This window comes from Phasianus colchicus, chromosome 3 (assembly GCF_987193195.1).
Source record: "Phasianus colchicus chromosome 3, bPhaCol1.hap1.1, whole genome shotgun sequence".
Taxonomy (NCBI): domain Eukaryota; kingdom Metazoa; phylum Chordata; class Aves; order Galliformes; family Phasianidae; genus Phasianus; species Phasianus colchicus.
Window position 1 is genome coordinate 59,332,340 of NC_143438.1, and position 18,736 is coordinate 59,351,075.

At 35.9% G+C, this 18,736-nt stretch overlaps 1 protein-coding gene across 7 annotated transcripts in view; it reads right to left on the reverse strand.

The window, feature by feature from the left end:
• ASPH (aspartate beta-hydroxylase) overlaps positions 1–18,736 on the reverse strand; it is a 103,502-nt gene that overhangs the window by 35,063 nt on the left and 49,703 nt on the right. For all 7 annotated transcript variants that reach the window (XM_031612953.2, XM_031612954.2, XM_031612952.2 and 4 more), the window contains one exon: positions 11,602–11,643. In XM_031612953.2, the coding sequence (XP_031468813.2) occupies positions 11,602–11,643 (42 nt within the window). The remainder of the gene's footprint in view (positions 1–11,601; positions 11,644–18,736) is intronic.

Sequence of the window (18,736 nt, forward strand, 5' to 3'; positions counted from 1 at the left end):
CCAAAGGAAGAACAGAACAAACTATGTAGTTTCTTCACTTTTCTATGGTATTTTGAAAAATACATTTAAAAATGATTAGCATGTCCTGATAAAGTTGTGTCACTATGTATCTATTTATTTACCTAAAGCAATTAGGGGAATTGACAGAAATCACAGAATTACTCGGGACAGTGAATAAAAAAAAAAAAATCACATGGTCCAAATCCCTTTAAACAGCGAATGTCATAACTGGTGCATGTAAAGCTAAAACCAAACACCATACAGATTAACATCACAACACCGCTGCAATCCTGTAGCAAATACTTTGGATACACACTACAGAGTATTTTGACAAGTTATATTTTATTCTGCTTCTTAAGCCTTCATGTGCAGTGTGTGGGGATGGCAAGAACAGCCCCATGCTCCGTTAGCTGTGCTCGTGATTCAGTTAATGACACCTTCTCTATAAAACTCTGATCTTACAGTGAGCTTTAAGGAGACAAATCATTTCATCTACAGGAAAAAAAAAACGTCAGAGAAAGGTCAACACCTTTGTTAATGCTAAGCCAATTCTAACTCAGCACTAAAGAGATCCATGAGTCTGAACTGTTTCTGTGTGAGGAAAAAATTGATGACCGCCTTTGGTTCTTTCTGTGTAAGACTTACTGTCATGCTCAATCCTGAACTCAGATAATTAGCACGTAAATAACAGTCCCACATAGAAAGAGTTTTTCTTACATTACCTTTATAAACGATTCTGCAGCATTAGTATGCACAATTAACTAGATGCTATTGCCACTAGGAGGCAGGGGAAGATATCAATTCAAGCAAGGTTGAAGCTGTCCTACTAAATTTCATTTGCTTATTCACAAAGATTGTACAAAGCTTTAAATATAAAAATGTTTCAGGTTCTATAAAGTAAAAATAATAAAGAAGAGATACATTATAGTATAGTTATATTCCCATTGATCCCTGCAATAATAGAAGACATTGCAATTTTCCAATGGATTAGCAACCAGGAAAATAAGAAAAGAAATGATATACAAGAGTTTATTCTTTTTTCAGAGTAAACCATCACATAGTTCACTTTAAAGTACTGAGTTTGCTCCACTAAACACTTAAAAGTTTCACTGTACCTTACAACTTGAAATCAAGCATTTCTAGCCAGGCACAGAATAATGTACTTAAGGAATGTAGTTATCATGGAATCAAGCTGATAGAAGAGAAACTTTTTCTTGAATGCTGCACAGTTCACAAGAACCAGCTCTCATAGTGCGAACAAGGATTCCTCCACTCCAGGACCCAAAGAGACTAACAGTTATGGGCAGAAGCTTCTGACATAACATCATTAGGACAGAAAATAACTTTTTTTTTTTTCCTAAAAATATTCCACCTCAGAAATAGCAATGATATCTCGAAACGAAGATCTGACTTTCTCAAAAGTAATTGTGAATGAACTTAGGAGTACTGGCCCTAAAAGCTATTAAAGTCAAGACTCCCTAAGGGCTTTTTAGGTTGGTTGAGCTCATACAAAACATGATTTGCTGTTAGCAAGAAAACCGAGACATTTCAGTTCCACTGACTGCAGAATCTAGGAGACATTCAGCTGGACATCACCACCAAGCATCTCTAATATGAGGCTGTGCATACAAGAAACTATGTGAAGGAACAGACAAAAAAAAAGTAAATTCTCAGTTCCTGCAGTATGAATAAAAACCTTTATCTAAAAGTGGCCAGCTGTTCAGAAATCTTGTATTTAATAAGAAAGAACAGCTGTTGGTCACCTCTCTAACTTTCAGCGTTGACAGAAAGATGATCCTTCTCAAGCTTAAGCATGGCAGCAGCAGGGTTTCTGTGAGGCAATGGAAAGAAGCTCTCCCCTCCCCCCCCACCCCCCCAGGAGAAACTTACTGACTGTAGAATTGTGTTTTCCGCTTTGAGTTTAAAGAATATGAGACAAACAGCTCAGAAGAAAGAGCAAATGCAAACTCTTAGAAATCTTTTGCCAAAGAAATGACATCTTTTCTCTCATGTCCAGTTTTGGTGACACATGGGAAGAATCTTTTAGTCAGCCCCCATTACCAAGAAGCTTTATTTTCCCATCTTCACTACAGTTTTATATCAGCTTTAGACCAGCAGGAGACCAATATGAAAAGCCGGAAAAGAGCTGCTAACGTAAATATTATTCAGCTGCTAGGCACTAATACAACACAGTAAACATTATATAATGAGCAATTATTTTCATCTACTCGTTCCACTCCTACGTTAAAGCATTCACCTGGGAGCTTTCAGTATAACCATCAAGCATTCCTCTCTATTAAGCAGATAGCCTGCTATCTCCCTGCAGGGGTATTTTAATAAATTATACATTGCCTCCTTCTAGTGTAATAATCCTTTAGCAGATGTGATCCAGTATATTAAACTCAGCATTACAAAGAAATGAACTTAAATGCTTTCAGAGGAAAAAAAAAGAACATGCAGTTTTTCTTCAGTAATTTTCAGATTTCACCATATATATGAAGAAATGCACAATCATACAACTGCTAGGCTGATCCAAATCTGGTTAAGCACTGAAATGGGGATAATTCTTTCATATTTATCATACTATGGTCTTGCGAGAATACTGAGCGTTTCCAGTAATGGCCTTGGATGTAAGCATAAACTTGCTACCTAAGATTGCTGTCATACAACTGCTGAAGATTCCCTCAGAAAAAAAAATGTTTCCACTTTAACAACAGTAATCTAGGAAGAAGACTCATCATGTGCTACTTCTTTCCACTGGAGAATAAACAATAGGCAGTGCTGACAAGCAATCCCATTATCTCTCTACTGTATTAAGATCCAGGGAAGAAAAAAGCAAAGAGAAAACTACAACAGCTGGAAAATATTTTCTAAGTGATAAATTAATAGTCTGCAATGTTATCAAATGAAGGATGATGAAATGTTACATTCTCTATAATGGTTTCCATATAGGAAGACTAAAAACAAAACATGCCAGTTGTTTTAAATTGAAAGGCATTTTCATCAACAAAAACAATTATTTTCTATAAAGGATAGATAAATATCATTTGAAAAATAACGAATGCACTTCAGATACTCTAAGGCACCAAGAGAAAAATTAGCAAAAGTAACTAAGTGATTAAAAATGAATCAACCACTAATTTTTGAAGAATTGCTTAAAAATATTTTCTGTTTAGTTTCATAGGTGGGGAGAAAATTTTACATCTGTACAGGCAAAAACAAGGTGGGGGAAAAACTAGGAGTGGTTTGCCTCACTGGAAGAAGGGTACATATCATGCATAAAAAGTAGCTATGTAATTTATTATTTTCATCTATCATCACAATGAGCCAAGGAATAAAAGGCTTGACATTGGTACAACAGAAAACTGGATTTTAAAGTCTGGAAGTAGTATCTGTAAGTGCACTGGAACAGATTTCTGAGGGTAGGTGTGGAATTTTCATAACTGGAAATTTGTAAGAAAAGACTGCATAAGCATCTGCCAGAATAATGCATACGGTTGAGAAGGCCACTAGGCAGCAAGAGACAAAATAAGCTTCAAGGTCCCACCTGATCTCATTTTATTATAGAATCATAGAATGGTTTGGGTTGGAAAGGATCTTTAAGATCACCTAGTTCCAGCCCCCTGCTATAGGCAGGGACACCTCCCTCTAGACCAGGTTGCTCAATGCCCCATCCAGCCTGGCCTTAAATGCTACCAGGGAGGGGGTATCCACAACCTCGCTGGACAACCTGTTCCAAAGTCTCATCAGCCTTACAGTAAAGAATTTCTTCCTAATATATAGTCTGAATCTACCCTCTTCCAGTTTAAAGCCATTTTCTACAGTTTCTGTTATACGCAGCAATACATCAATGCACTTTGGTGCTGAGACTATAATTACAGAGGCAACATCCATTCTCTCATTTCTTATTGAAGAATTCCTACAGAAACTGCCTGTGCCAGTCATCACAATGACTGACATTCCTCACAGCCCTACACCAGCAGCAGAATACAAAAATTCAAAAATAAATGAATCGATTGCAGATTATTTCTTTTTTATTTCTCTAACAATCACAAATTTATGTTCTGCAGCTTCTATTCCCCTCTATCTTCTTTCATTTTCCTGTCATCTTTTGCTATACCAAATTTCTTCTTTCCTTCCTACACTTACTGATAAGCTGTGTCTTGGTCTAGTTCTTCCTAATCATCCCCAACATCCCCTTAATGTTCTTGTTGATGGTAATAGGTCAAAGGGGTATCATCTTAAAAAACTAAAGGAGGGTAGATATAGATTAGATGTCAGGGGGAAATTTTTCACAGAGGTGGTGGTGAGGTGCTGGCACAGGCTGCTCAGATCAGTTGTGGGTGTCCTGTCTTTGGAGGTGTTCATGGCCAGGTTGGATGGTGCCCTGTGAAACCTGATCTAGTGGTTGGTAACCTTGTTGTAGCAGAGGTGTTGGAACTCGATCTTCAAGGTCCCTTCGAACCCAAGACATTCTACGATTCATTTCAGTACCTGAACTTACAGAAAGTTTCTTTCATTGCAGAGAAGAAACTGCATCAGAGGAAATCCTGCTGAGGTCTGAAGATCTAAAATGGATTATGCAATTCACTTCATTCATGTTCTGTAAATCTCCATCTGAAGCAAATCTGTCTTTTGCTCTTAAGTAGTTATCCAAATAAGTAGCATATCACAGAATCACAGAATCACTAAGGTTGGAAAAGACCTATAAGATCATCCAGTCCAACCATCCACCTGTCACCAATGGTTCTCATTAAACCATATCCCTCAACACAACATCCAAACGTTCTTTGAACACCTCCAGGGTCGGTGACTCCACCACCTCCCTGGGCAGCCCATTCCAGTGCCTGACCACCCTTTCAGAGAAGTAGTATTTCCTAATGTCCAGCCTGAATCTTCCCTGGCGAAGCTTGAAACCATTCCCTCTAGTCCTATCACCAGTTACACGAGAGAAGAGGCCGACCCCCAGCTCGTTACAACCTCCCTTCAGGTAGTTATAGAGAGCAATAAGGTCTCCCCTGAGCCTCCTCTTCTCCAGACTGAACAATCCCAGCTCCCTCAGCCGCTCCTCATAAGGCCTGTGCTCCAGACCCCTCACCAGCTTTGTTGCCCTTCTTTGAACACGCTCCAGGGCCTCAATGTCTTTCTTGCAGTGAGGGGCCCAGAACTGGACACAATACTCAAGGTGCGGCCTCACCAGAGCTGAGTACAGGGGAACAATTACTTCCCTACTCCTGCTGGTCACACTGCTTCTGATACAAGCCAGAATGCCATTGGCCTTCTTGGCCACCCGGGCACACTGCTGGCTCATGTTTAGCCGAGCGTCAACCAACACCCCCAGGTCCATTTCCTCTACACAGTCTTCAAGCCATTCCACCCCAAGCCTGTAGCGTTGCTTGGGGTTGCTGTGGCCAAAGTGTAGAACCCGGCATTTGGTCTTATTAAACCTCATCCCATTGGCTTCAGCCCAGCTCTCCAGCCTGTCCAGATCTCTCTGTAGGGCCTCGCTACCCCCAGGCAGATCGACACTTCCAGCCAACTTGGTGTCATCTGCAAACTTACTGAGGGTGCACTCAATGCCCTCATCCAGGTCATCAATAAAAATATTGAAAAGGACAGGCCCCAGCACCGACCCCTGGGGAACACCACTCGTGACCGGTCGCCAGCTGGATTTAGCTCCATTGACCACCACTCTCTGGGCTCGACCCTCCAGCCAGTTCCTTACCCAGCCAAGAGTGTACCTGTCCAAGCCACGGGCTGCCAGCTTCTGCAGGAGATATCAAGCAAATATTTTTGCAACTTTGATGTTGATTTTATTCAAATATTACAATGGAACTATAATTTCATAATCCTTTCAAATATTAAATCCAAAAATCAAGACATGAAACTTTTTGAGAATTTCTAGACGAATGTCTTAAAAGCATCCAAGGACTGCATGTTCCTATATAACTGAGCACAACATAAGGTTTGAAATTGGTGTAAAATTCCAGGTAATTGAATTACTCTAGTGTGGTAAATACATTCAAAGCAATATAATTACATGGGTATAAGAGAGAAAAAGAGTGATGATGATTACTACACAGCAAAAAATTGATTACATCTAGCTCTAAGTTTACAGAAACTCATAGAAATATTACATCAGCAATTATTGACAATAATACTTCTGAAATGGATTACACGAATCCTCTTCCAGTCTCTCCACAGAAGGGAAAAAAAGTCAGATCTCTATTTCACACGTTCACCTGAATCACTAAATAATTAGTCAGGGTAAGAAAAACCTTGTTATCCAGGAGTGAACACAGCTGAACTTAGGGATCAGCCTGACATCTCAAAACAGTTAGTACATTATTAGCCAGAATGGGATAAAAAGGTTGAATATTATCATGATTATCTTTCATGTTTAACATACCATATGTCATGCATGCAGCATTTTAACAGAGAGCAAGTAGTAAAGGCTACTCTTGCCAATTCACCATCTTAATTTGTCAAAAACTAAAAAAGCCATTTGCAAAGGTTTTCTTTTCTAAACATCTACTCCTGCTGTGATATAATATCAGCAATACCTCTCTTAGTAATGTGTAGATAGGAACTTAAAAGAAAATATTACAGATTAGGCCTAGCAGAAGTTTTTCAATAGATTTTGTGACCTCCTGTTTTAGTAATTCTTCTGCTCTCTCTTCCCAGCCACTCCTACCTTCCTAGTCCAAGGTTCAAAGTTTCAGTTATGATCTGAAAGACATACAATTCTACCTAAAATTAAAAGTCTGCATATGCATCTGTCTGTCTTCCTCATGCTTAGCCCTGGTCATTAGCCAAATTAGCTTTTGCAGTTGTGCTGTCCCTCACAGAGACAGGGAGTGAAAGGATAAATCTGATGGCATGACAATTTCTTGCCATTATTCTGGTGTCTCTGAAGCTCATTAGGTGGGTTATAGATAGCGTAAGTGATCCACTTATTTTATGGGTCTCTACAACTGAAAACTTCAAAGGTATAAAATCCAATAAGTGCATCTAGACAGCTTAAAGCCAGCAGCACTACAATAATTAAAAGATCTTTCTAAACTGTGCTAGCAGAACAGGCAAAATGTCTGTAATCAACTTATCTGGGAAAGCAATCAGACAATAAAAAACTGATGCATTTTAGAGACTAATAAAGCTGTGGAATGACTATAATAAATCTTCAACTGCAGTTATTCCAGAACAATTTTGCTTGCAGTAAAAAGTATTCTACAGGGTTTTCAGTCTGAAATTACCGCTGGTTACATAATGTCTATCATAAGAAACAATTGCAGAACGTGAATTTTATTTTTGGCATGTATTGCCACCATTCACTGCTCCCTTTAACCATGAAGCCATTTGGCTTCATTCAAAGATGATCAAGCAACCATTTGACTAGATCAGGAACAGTACTTAGTTACTTCCTATACAAGACCACGCACTAATGTCCTATACATGTATAGTGTTCTATACATTTAACTTAGCATAGTGTTATGCAGCTCTTTGGACTTTGAAAAGTGCACTTCTATGCAAGTGAAACATTGATCATTCTGCGAACAGCTCATATTTGATGCAAGCTATAATTAAATATCTAAGTAAATAGAAAGTATACACACCCTTAATGACGGGGCTTACATCTAACTTGAGCTGACAATGCCGGAGGTCAGTTAAATGTACAGGCCCTGCTAAAGGTTGTTAATGGAGTTTAGGGTTTACTTCATCTAACCCAGCAGCAAAAGTTTAGTGAGAAGCCTAGCACCCTATACTCCACAAGTCACACAGGTTAGAACTCTACTGGCATCAGTGGAATCCTACATATCCTGCTGAAAAGGTAGATTAAAAAAAAAAAAAAAGGAATATCAGGTGACACTTGCAGGGCCGCTTGTGGAACGACATTTTCCATAGCCTGGCTTAAGTGTACCTCTGTACACTAACATAGCTTAGTGTTCCAATCAGATGGCATTCCTTTGCACCTCTATGTTTTATCAATTTTGGAAACTGAAAATTATTTTGTAATTATGTATACTGATGTTAAGTGTATGAAAGAAACAGATTCATTGCTTAAAACTCAGTTTTTATCCAAATCTCAGTTTGGATATCCAGTTTTGATCAGTATCAATAAATATTCATTGTGTGCCAATGTAAGCTTAAGCAGAAAACTGAAACTCCTTACTTAAATTTGGGTTTTGCTAGCCATATGATAAAATGCAAAAAAAAAAAAACAAAAAAAAACAAAAAACAAACCCTAGACCATATGGAGATCGGTATAGTACATTTGTGATATAGTTCAATTCAGGATGTATATCTTTGAAATATTTTAAGGAATTATTTTTTCAGGTACATCTGAAACATCCAAGCCTTTCAATTCCTTAATATAAAAATATGATGACATTTTCATGGAGAAGACAAACAATCCTTCTCAATGTAATTGAACAGAGATAACTTGTAGTAGTAGTACACTACAAATGCATTTATTAATTTCTTTAGAGAAGTTTTGAGAGGAGTTTTGACTAGCACAGAAATAGAAGGCAAAATTGATTTCTGCTGGCAGAAAGCCTAGAAAAAAATATTTATTTCATTCTTTAAGATAGCAACAAATAAGTACTGATTTCTCATTCTGGATAATGGATTTTTCTTCCTTGTCAGAGATAGGTACGTACCTAAAATAACCAGCTCCCTTGCAATGTACATTTTCATAATATTGTTTATATTAACTGTTTATGTAAACACACAGCCTTTATATGAGGGCAAAGGAGCTGAAGGACATGATTAGCACAGTCTCTAAATATGGATCTTAATCCAAATTTATGACTAATAAGAATCAATGTAGGGAAGATAGCAAGGAGCAAGTAGAACAAGTAGGGGATGATAAAGTCTTTTTAATTCTTCTATATGTTTAAATCCTGACAAACACCACTTAAAAGGGTTTGCAAGACAACCTTACTTTTTTTCCATGTCTTCTGTATCAGTGAAAATAATAAAAAAAGAAATCAATATAGTATGTCATGGAACAAGTTCTCCTATAATAAACATTCAACATCATCAAGCCTTCTGAAAGCCCAGCTTGATGTTTTCTTAGGTAGATTTATATAGTAGAAACTTATTGTGAAAGTTCATCTCTTTTTCAATATCAGGAAGATGAAATTTAGAAATTCAATAAATTTGATGAAGTAACTAAACATTTAAATTTACAGAAACTAAAACATTTCACTAGCAAAGGTCTGAAAAATATTTAAGACAAGCATATATGTATATATGTGTTATATACATAAAATGAACTATTAATCATCTAAGATCTACTCAAATTTATAACTAGCTTTTGTCACTGAAGGTTTCTGGAGTTTGTATGTACAAACATTAAAATACAAATGCAAACCTGTATATAAATCTCTGAGCTCTGTCAGAATCACTAAAACGATCTCCCAAAATAAGCCAAGTATGATTTTGTAAGTTCCTGACTCCACAGGTTTTCTACATATATCAGGCATCCACAGCACAATATTTATAAATGCATCTCTTACAAACTTACTGTTTCATCTTATCAGGGAAGTATAAAATAAACCAATCCAATTTTAGGTTTTTAAAACTTTTTTTTTTTGTCTGAGTTACCTATAGCTTGACACTTTTTATTAAACAATTAACCAACATTATATTTGCGAAAATTAACACAACCAGTTTATCTATAAATAAATTTCATTTAAGATTTGGTTGCTTCTGTGATTTTCCTCTAGGATGCATAATTTAGTCAATTCAGACACAAAACAAAACTGTCTTTCTTTCCCACTTATTTTTATTTGCAATAGCAAGGTTCAAAAGAAGCATTTATTTAGTGGTGAAGTATTTACAAAGAAACAAAAAAAACCGCAACAGAGTTCAGGAGGGAAGCAGCTTTGTTTTGTCATACTTTCAAGTAATAATGGTGTCTCATTAATTCTGACTAATAATGTTGGATAATAGCAATTCTGCATATTGTCATTTTCTTAAACAAGGTAATATTTTTCCCCGTGAATGCTTTTTCACCTGTATTAGACAACTATTACATGCCTTCTTGGTCTACAGGTCTAATAGGTCAATAAAGCTATCCCAATGTTTTCTCCTATTGTCAAGGGGGAAAAGATGTGCCTCTGCCAAATCTATTATTCTGTGATTGGAAATGCTGATATCACAGCACTGTTTCCCAAATAAACCTGCTAACTGTAAGCTTCTGTTTTAACATAATGCTTGTATTTGTCATATTTAATATTCCAATGAAACATTAAAATGGTTTACCAGAAGTGTGTATTTAAAATACAAGCACACAACCCCCCAAAAAACCTTATCAAAAGATCAGAGAAGCTCAATTTCTAAGTAGTCACATAGAAATAAAATGAGAAAGGAATGAAAAAGAAGCAGCAGGCATCAGCAGAGTCCCTTTACCTTCATTTAGAAGGAACTACCTGAGCATCATTCTGAGGGCATTACCTGAGTGAGAAGGATGCCTGCACAGTCCTTAAGGTTTTTGTGGTCAGTTGGTATAACTAGGGAGAGATGCAAACCTCGATCTGAAGGACAGAGATTGTGCAAAGAAATGTGGGAAGAAAAAACTTGCAGTGCTCTCAGCATTACTCACTTTTCCACAAAAACTGCCTCTGTATATTCTTACCAGGCCAGACAAAAACCCTTATTGTATAACACAGACCTGAAACTGATTTCAGTGCTACCTTCTCTTTATAAAGCATCTACAGTTTCTCCTCCACTGAGTTTGTTTTGCACAGAAAGAAAGATACAACTGCCCTACATAACTGCTACATTGGTTTAAATCTGTAATCCATCAGCCATTAATGCAGATAAAACTACAATAATTCAGGTTATGTGACAGTATATCCCATCTGTGCTGTCACTCATAGGTTGCTCCTATTTACCTCAGACAAGTGGCACAACAGACTGAATGGGTCTTGCAGGCTCTGACAGCCCCTCACCTCTCATTCAAGATATCTGAGCTGCATGGTGTCACACTGGGATTAGGACATTGCAGCTTTCCAGTTCTGAGACAGCAGTTGTTTTTAATAGCAGTCTATGACTTTGTAAGAGGGGAACAACACGACTGTAAGTTCAAGATGACTGTGTGTTTACTTACAAACAGGTGCACACTGTATACTTAAAACCAATTTATGTACATAAGGTGGGCATGTCTGTTCCACAGCCTGGCACAACTCTCCATGCCAGCACCAACTGTCCCGTGTTATTAAGGCAGCAGCTCCACCCCTCCAAGCAGCCCAGCCCCCAGACTGTGCTTATTGCTCAGCAATAACCAAACCAACACTGTGCTACTAACGTTGTCTGAACTGAAACCAGAACACTGGGAAGGCACAGTGCAATACCAGCTCTTTACATCCCTTGTAGTTTCCATGAAAATAAATAGATCACATTACTCTCAGAGCAGTTGATACATACAAGACAATTCCTCTTCACTCAATGTGGCCCAGGCAAGCCAGAAGGTCAGACACTCCAGACATAAGATATCTAGAAGCATCACTATCATATAATCTAATTTAAATCAGTTATCTCAGAAAGCAGAGATTTCAAGTAAGAAGAATCCAGAAGAGTAGAATGTTTTAGACTCACCTTTTTCCATTTTGTCTTGCTCAATCTCTGTTTCACCTTTTCCTAGAATATTAAAAATATAATTCCATTTAAGTAAATTTATTTTAACAGTTTACAATAAGAAAGAGTTAAAACATAATTACAGTTTAGACCCAAAATAAGATTGGGCCAACCAGACTAATTTATTTTAAAGAAATAATAAAAGTAAGCATACTATACTGACTGAACTGTGGTTACAGTGAAGATCTTTCTGTGCAGATGCTTCAGTTATTGCTTAATTCCTTCTGTCACAGGATATTTTATGAACATTCCCCTAAAGATATTTGGCAGATTTAAATGCTACACACACAAACTATTTTGCAAGAGGTATTTTGTTTATTAATTAAAAAGTCTTGGGAATACTGGCTTCATACATATTTGATTTAAAAGTGAAAAACATTCATATAAATTGGAAACCTAAGTCTCATATTCAGAAATAACCAAGGCACTTGGAAGCTTTTGTCATACTTCTAAAAAAAACTAAGCCCACGTTTTATAAACAACTGAATTAATGACCAGATGTTAACACAACTATAGCACAAAAGCATGCTTGTAACAAAATCACGTCTGTGTATCATGAACAAAGTTTGTGCAGAGATAGGCTTGTCTTCTCTTTCTCTGACCTTTTAGCATCTTTTGTTCTTTGTCTTACTCTTTTAAGTGTCTTGCCTTATAATTCTAACATTATCATTGTTTTCAACTTATACCCAATAAACATCACAAAAAATATTACAAAGTACTGATGGCTTTTTCTTTAATTATTTTCCTGTCTCAGAAGAAATTCCTGTGCACCTTAGTGAAGAGTGAGACAACTGTTACCAACTACTACTACAACATGCAGACAGTATATCTGATTTTAACAATCAATACAAGGCACAATGAGGATTAACTTCGCTGTGATATGAGAAATGAAAGAGAAAAAGAAAAAAAAAAACTTACAGTCAATTACATACTAGAAAATAGCTTGGAAGATATTATTACTCAAACAGCACGTTAATGACAGCTCTATTTGGGATGTGCTAAAATACAGGTTTCTTGTACATGTGATAGTAAATAAAAAGGTGTGTCTGCCTGTCAATATGACATCAGAAACACTGTATTTTTAAAAGAGTAATAACAGCTCCAGATACAATAGTTGATATACTTGTATTTCTATTTTTCTACTAACTCAAAGCAAATGAAGAAATCATTACAGGACAATAAACCATGATAGATTATGTGACCTAACCACTCACTTTCCCTGTGTACTTTCACTTAATATTCATTAAGTGAATTCTCATATTCTCAGTGGAACTCTTTTGATTCTCTCTAGAACACTTAGTGACCCATTTGCCCTGGTATCTGACATTTTTGTGAGTTCTGCCAGTCCTTTTTCATCACTGCAAGAACAAGATATGAGCTTATTACTCTAAAACATGCCCGTCTCCCACTTCTTGGTCAGCTTCACAATTTAGTGAGCCTCATACAATATACACAGAATCACAGAATGGTTTGGGTTGGAAGGGACCTTTAAGATCATCAAGATCCAAACCCCTTGTATGTATAGTTGTCTGCATCTATTTATGCATCAGAACAGCTTCTCTTAGTTCTCTTAGATTTCCTTCAATCTCCATTCTGTTAAATGAGCTGTCATCAATTTTGATAAAGTTTCTCAGATGATCTTAATTTACTCTAGATTCTTCTTCTAGGTTACTGCTTTTGAAAATAAAGAAAAATTTCATCTTGTTGGCTCTCACCATACTGAACTAAGACATTTCATCAGTTACATCTGCACAAATTGCCTTCTTCCCTCCACAGTGATCTTTACCTTACTTTGATGGTAAAAAAGGCTTAAAATAATATTGTAGTATACTGCTTTTACTTGAAATTTTCCTTCCTTTTTGGTGCTCTTGTGATTTCCAAAAAAAAGTAACTGAATCCAAGGTTTTATAGATTGAGATATAGCAAGAAATAATACAGTAATGTGAAAATATGAAGATATTATCTTCTTTATTTACTCCAATTTCAACATTAAAATATCAAACTGTTTGAAGCCAAAAATAAATGCAAGCTTCTTTTGAAGCACATGCATTGCATAGACAACGCCACTGTTATGAGTTTTAATTTAGACTACGGACTAAAATATGGAATATTTTGGGTGAAGAGTAGATACATTAACAAAGATAAATGTGTGGAGCAAGTATAAAGAGTAATTTCTCACCCATTTTAAGTTATAAATAGAAATTATATACAATGGGCATAATTCAAGTCAAATTAGTTGCCTAATAGTGAATAGTACAAAACAAGAAATATAACAATCGTAAAAGAGTCATGCCCAGTCCTATCACATACAACCACCTAAAAATAAAAATTATTTCTGCTCACGATATATTTTCTCTTTGTAAATTTTACTTATAAGTGCATTTAAAAAAGAATAATCAAATTATTAACTTGTAGAATGATATTTGTTGCTAGCTGAGACAAATATTTATCCTCGTAAATGCGTTACACTTTGGAAAAAAAAATGACACTAGAAAGACAAAGATAATCTTCTGTGTTTTATTGAAAGCCAAACATTAAAACAGATGACAAACGTTTTCCTTAATAGTTCTCTTGACCTTGCCCAGCTTGGCATATCTTTGTAAACATGAAGCACATAAAAAACACATACCCAGTTACAAAATACTTAAAATTTGATCACAGCATAATATACTCTCACAGTCCCATAATGCTAGAAATAGGCTTCCACTGTTATACAAAAAGTCCTCCATCCACCATTCTAAAATTACTCCCAAACTTCATCGCAAAATATGGCTTTGTAAAAATTATTGCTATGCAATTCACAATCACAGGTAATTTTATGAGTACATTCCACCCTAAACCACATCACAGTCTAAGAGTATTATTGCTTTCTTGAAAAGTCTAGAAGAAATCACTTTGGAACATCTTCTGTGCCTATTAATCAGATGCAACACTCACCTACATGAAATCTTACTGAAGTCCAGAACAAAATAAGCCAGCATAATGATGTCCCTTTAACTATAAGTTATTGAAATTGGAAATCGAAAAGGTAATTGAAAACCTGACTTCAAAACAGTGTTACAGAAATTTAAAATCTCCCTGCCAACCAAAAGGCAACTGCTGTTAGGGTTACAAAATTTAACCTTTTTTTTTTTTTGTCTAAGCTGTTTTATTAGACTTGGTAGTTTTTTAAAATCACAGCAATATTCCTGAGCCAAAAAGGAACACATGCAAATTGCCAAAGAATAAAATATGTCTTTGTAATTGTGGAACAGCAGCACAGCACAGGTAAAGAGTACTCCTGCAATATTAAAATTCTAAATCACTCAAAGCCTACAGTTTAGCTGTGTACCGTTTACAAGAACATTCATAATTGCAGGCCTTAAATTTTGATATTATATTTTTCCTGAAGTTGAATTTCCACAGTTTCCATAATTCACTGAATGTAAAGTTTCTTAAATCCATCTTTGAAATCACGTATTAAAAAAAAAAAAAAATAGGAGAAATTTCCTGAATTCGACTCAATTCTGGTCATTCAGGTTTGTTTCAATTCACACTGACTCCCTGCTGAGTTGTTATACAGTTTTCCATCAAAATCAAATGCATATAAAGTTCTGATTCACATATAAAAGGTTTCCAAGAAAAAGGTATTTAGTAATCTTTTTAATACAATTTAAACATACACAATTTGAGTACTAGACTTTTTTTAAAAATCACCTGAACATTATGTATTGTGTCTGTTGACTTAATGTCAGTGCAAAGAGATACAAGTCAAAAAATTCACAGCTTAGTGTGTGCCTGATTAGTGTTATAAAATGTGTTTAGGCTGTATGCTATATCAGCAGTTATAAAGCATTTAAAAATTCATAATATTTTAAGTTTCCTTTCACCAAAATGCACTGTACACACTGTATGAATCCACAACAAAAGATATATATTAAAATCTGAAAAAATGTACTTGCTGCTATATTATAAATAGAATATTAACAATTGTTTGAACAGCACACATGAAATGTAGTTCAAAAGTTGCAAATCTGTCATGAACACAGAAGAAAAATAAAACTAATTAATTCACTAAACTTGAACCCTTTCCCCCGTTCCCCCCCCCCCCCAAAAAAAAAATACAGGAATGTAAATTAAACAACCGAGTGTTAAAAAAAAAAAAAACTAACAAAAAGCTTACTAAGATGACAGTTGGCTACAACCCATTTACAGTATCTTAGTGTTTGCTCCCAAACCCTGAACTGCTCTGTAATTACATCGTAAGATCTATGACAACCATCTGCTCCCCTTTGTAGCGTATGGTTAGGGCTGGTCCTCCTGATGTAGGGACTTTTCTTTTGAAGCTTTAAGTATCTGAAAAAATAAGGGGAAATCTATATTAAAGGACCAACCAAAACACAGCTTACTATAAAACAAAAAATTCAAATAAATCTTTAAAAAAAAAAAAAAGCAACTTTGAGACTTTAAGAAAGCTATCATTTCTAGGTGTTACCATAATGAATATGCACAAAGTTGCTGTCAAAGGTGGGAAATGTACACTTTCAAATATTTATCTGAGCAGTACATTTTTTTCTGATCATATGGCACTCCATTAACCTCGTAAAGGAAAATCTGGGCCATGTCACATTTATGTATTTATTTATTTATTTTGGCTATCATTTAGGACAGGTCCTGTGGAAAAAGGAGCCAAGGAATGAGGAAGGGTCAATGTTTTGAAATGGAAACTTCTGAACACAAGGGATTTCAGTAGCTGGTAAAAGTAAATGAAAAGTATACAATTGAAAGGGAGAAAAAACCTTACATATTTTGAAATCTGAACTACATATGTGAGGGATAAAAACTCAAATACAAAGAGTAATAGTATCCCCTCAAAATGGAAAATGCTTCCCTTCAAACATATCCCATTAAATCCCAAATATATCCCAAATACCATTCTAACACAATCACTGTAATTTACATACAAATGAAAACAATTAAACAAAAATCCTAAATTATTTATATCAAAAGCTGCCAAAGTAGAAAAGAATTCTGACAACAAAATATTCATAGTGAAACCTCTGTCCAAAAAGAAAATATTTTTTTGACTCCCTACTACATGTGAATTTCATCATGTAAGAGGAAAAGGTTGTGAGAATAATGTCTTCCTGCAAGCTTTCACATCTGAAACCTTTAGTAGCAGGAAAATTCAGTAATTGTAAATTATTTAAGTTGTGTACCCTGTTTTTCTCAATTTTCAGAGATGTTATATAAATTGACTTCTGCACTGTATTGACAAGCTTTTTACAAAATACATCAATTGGTTGATGATTCTTCTGCCTCTGAAGTGGCTACCAAACAACTACTGAAAGATTGTAAGTAATTTGTGTATGTTAGCATGCTGTAGTAAATTTTGTGCTACAGATTATTTTCATTTTCTACTTCATAAGGGAAGACTCAGGAGCATGATACTGCATATAACAGTTAGTCTTATTTAGTAACTGAATAAATAGGTTTTGATTTTGACAAAAATATGGCCCATAGAAACAAAATTCAAAGATTTCAAGCTGATAATGAATTTGAACTTGGTTTTGAAATAGCGTATACAAGACAAATTCATCTACATATCCTCATATCAACATAACTGACACTATGCAGTAGAAGTTTCTACTGTTAAAAGTTTCCAGTAGTCTCATAAAGACCTACTTATTATTTTAACTGTAGGCAGCCACATTTTCTGCAGGAAAACAGATGCATCTTTTCTTGTTCTGCAGTCCCACAGCAAACTAATGGAACATTCACTGACCTTATTGCCAATCCTGTCAAAGACAACTATTACTTGTACTTAACACTGTTCACAAGCCTTGTTTAAAATATTTGACATTCATTACGAAAATAAATATTTATTATTAGCTATCTATCAGTGAACACTTAAGGCTTTAAACACTTCAACATAACGAGTAGCAATTATGATAAACAGGTTAGAAAGACAAATCAGTGACATGTATTACAACAAGCATTTCAGACCACCTCAGCCAATGTTCAGCATGTAAATTAAAACATGAACTCATGCTTCCGATCAGTACTACGAGAACACAAAGACCTCCTGCACTTTCAGTTATCTAGGTACTTTTGGCATGTCTAAGTATCGAATACAAGTTTCCTTCCCTGCTAGGAAAGAAAAGTCTCACAGAATCATATCACACCACTTCAGAGCTCCTGCATACTGCAAAGATTAACCAATGCAAAAAGGTAGTCAAAAACTCCTTTGCCCAACAACCACATCATAGTTACAGAATGGTTTGGGTTGGAAGGGACCTTTAAGATCATCTAGTTCCAACCTCCTGTTACAGGCAGGGACACCTCCCTCTAGACCAGATTGCCCAAAGCCTCATCCAGCCTGGCCTTGAATGCTTCCAGGGAGGGGCATCCACAACCTCTCTGGCTAACCTGTTCCAGTGTCTCACCACCCACATGTGGTCTGAGGCTAACTAGAACTAAAACAGCTCTCGGGACTCCTGGATTACGATCCCTGTGGTTTCTCACTGAGACACACAGCGCAGTGCTGCCCTCAACACTGCCACAGTTACAAAAGAACCAACTACTGACTTGTGATACTTAATACTGTGACTCTGTTAACTCAGAAAAGTGGACCAAATGTAACAACACACAAGCTTCCAATGAAGCAACTCTCCGCTGTCAGATAGGTTCCCAAGGTAGTTAACTCTAAAAATGGTTTTGGTAATTACTATTGTCCTGATGAAAGAGCTGGAAGTGCTCATTTTGTTCATAAAACTGGTTATGTCAAGAAAAATGTGAAAGTATGACAAAGCCAGCTTCGTTCACAGACCAGTGCCTGAAGAAAGAGCCATTGCCAAACTCCAATAGATCTGACATACAGAGAAGTAATACCATCACCCATGACAAGCTACTCTGGAAAGAAAGTAAGTACATATTTTGAAGTCTGATATTTTTATTTTTACCTTTACAGCAAAAGTATACAGCTCTGAAATCACTTAAAATAAGTTTTATTTTAAAACTACTCAGAGTTTTACTTGAAATACTTCTGTATAGCTCAATTTGCCACCACTCACATTTATCCAGTACAAGATAAAAATTATTGCTTCATAACCACGAA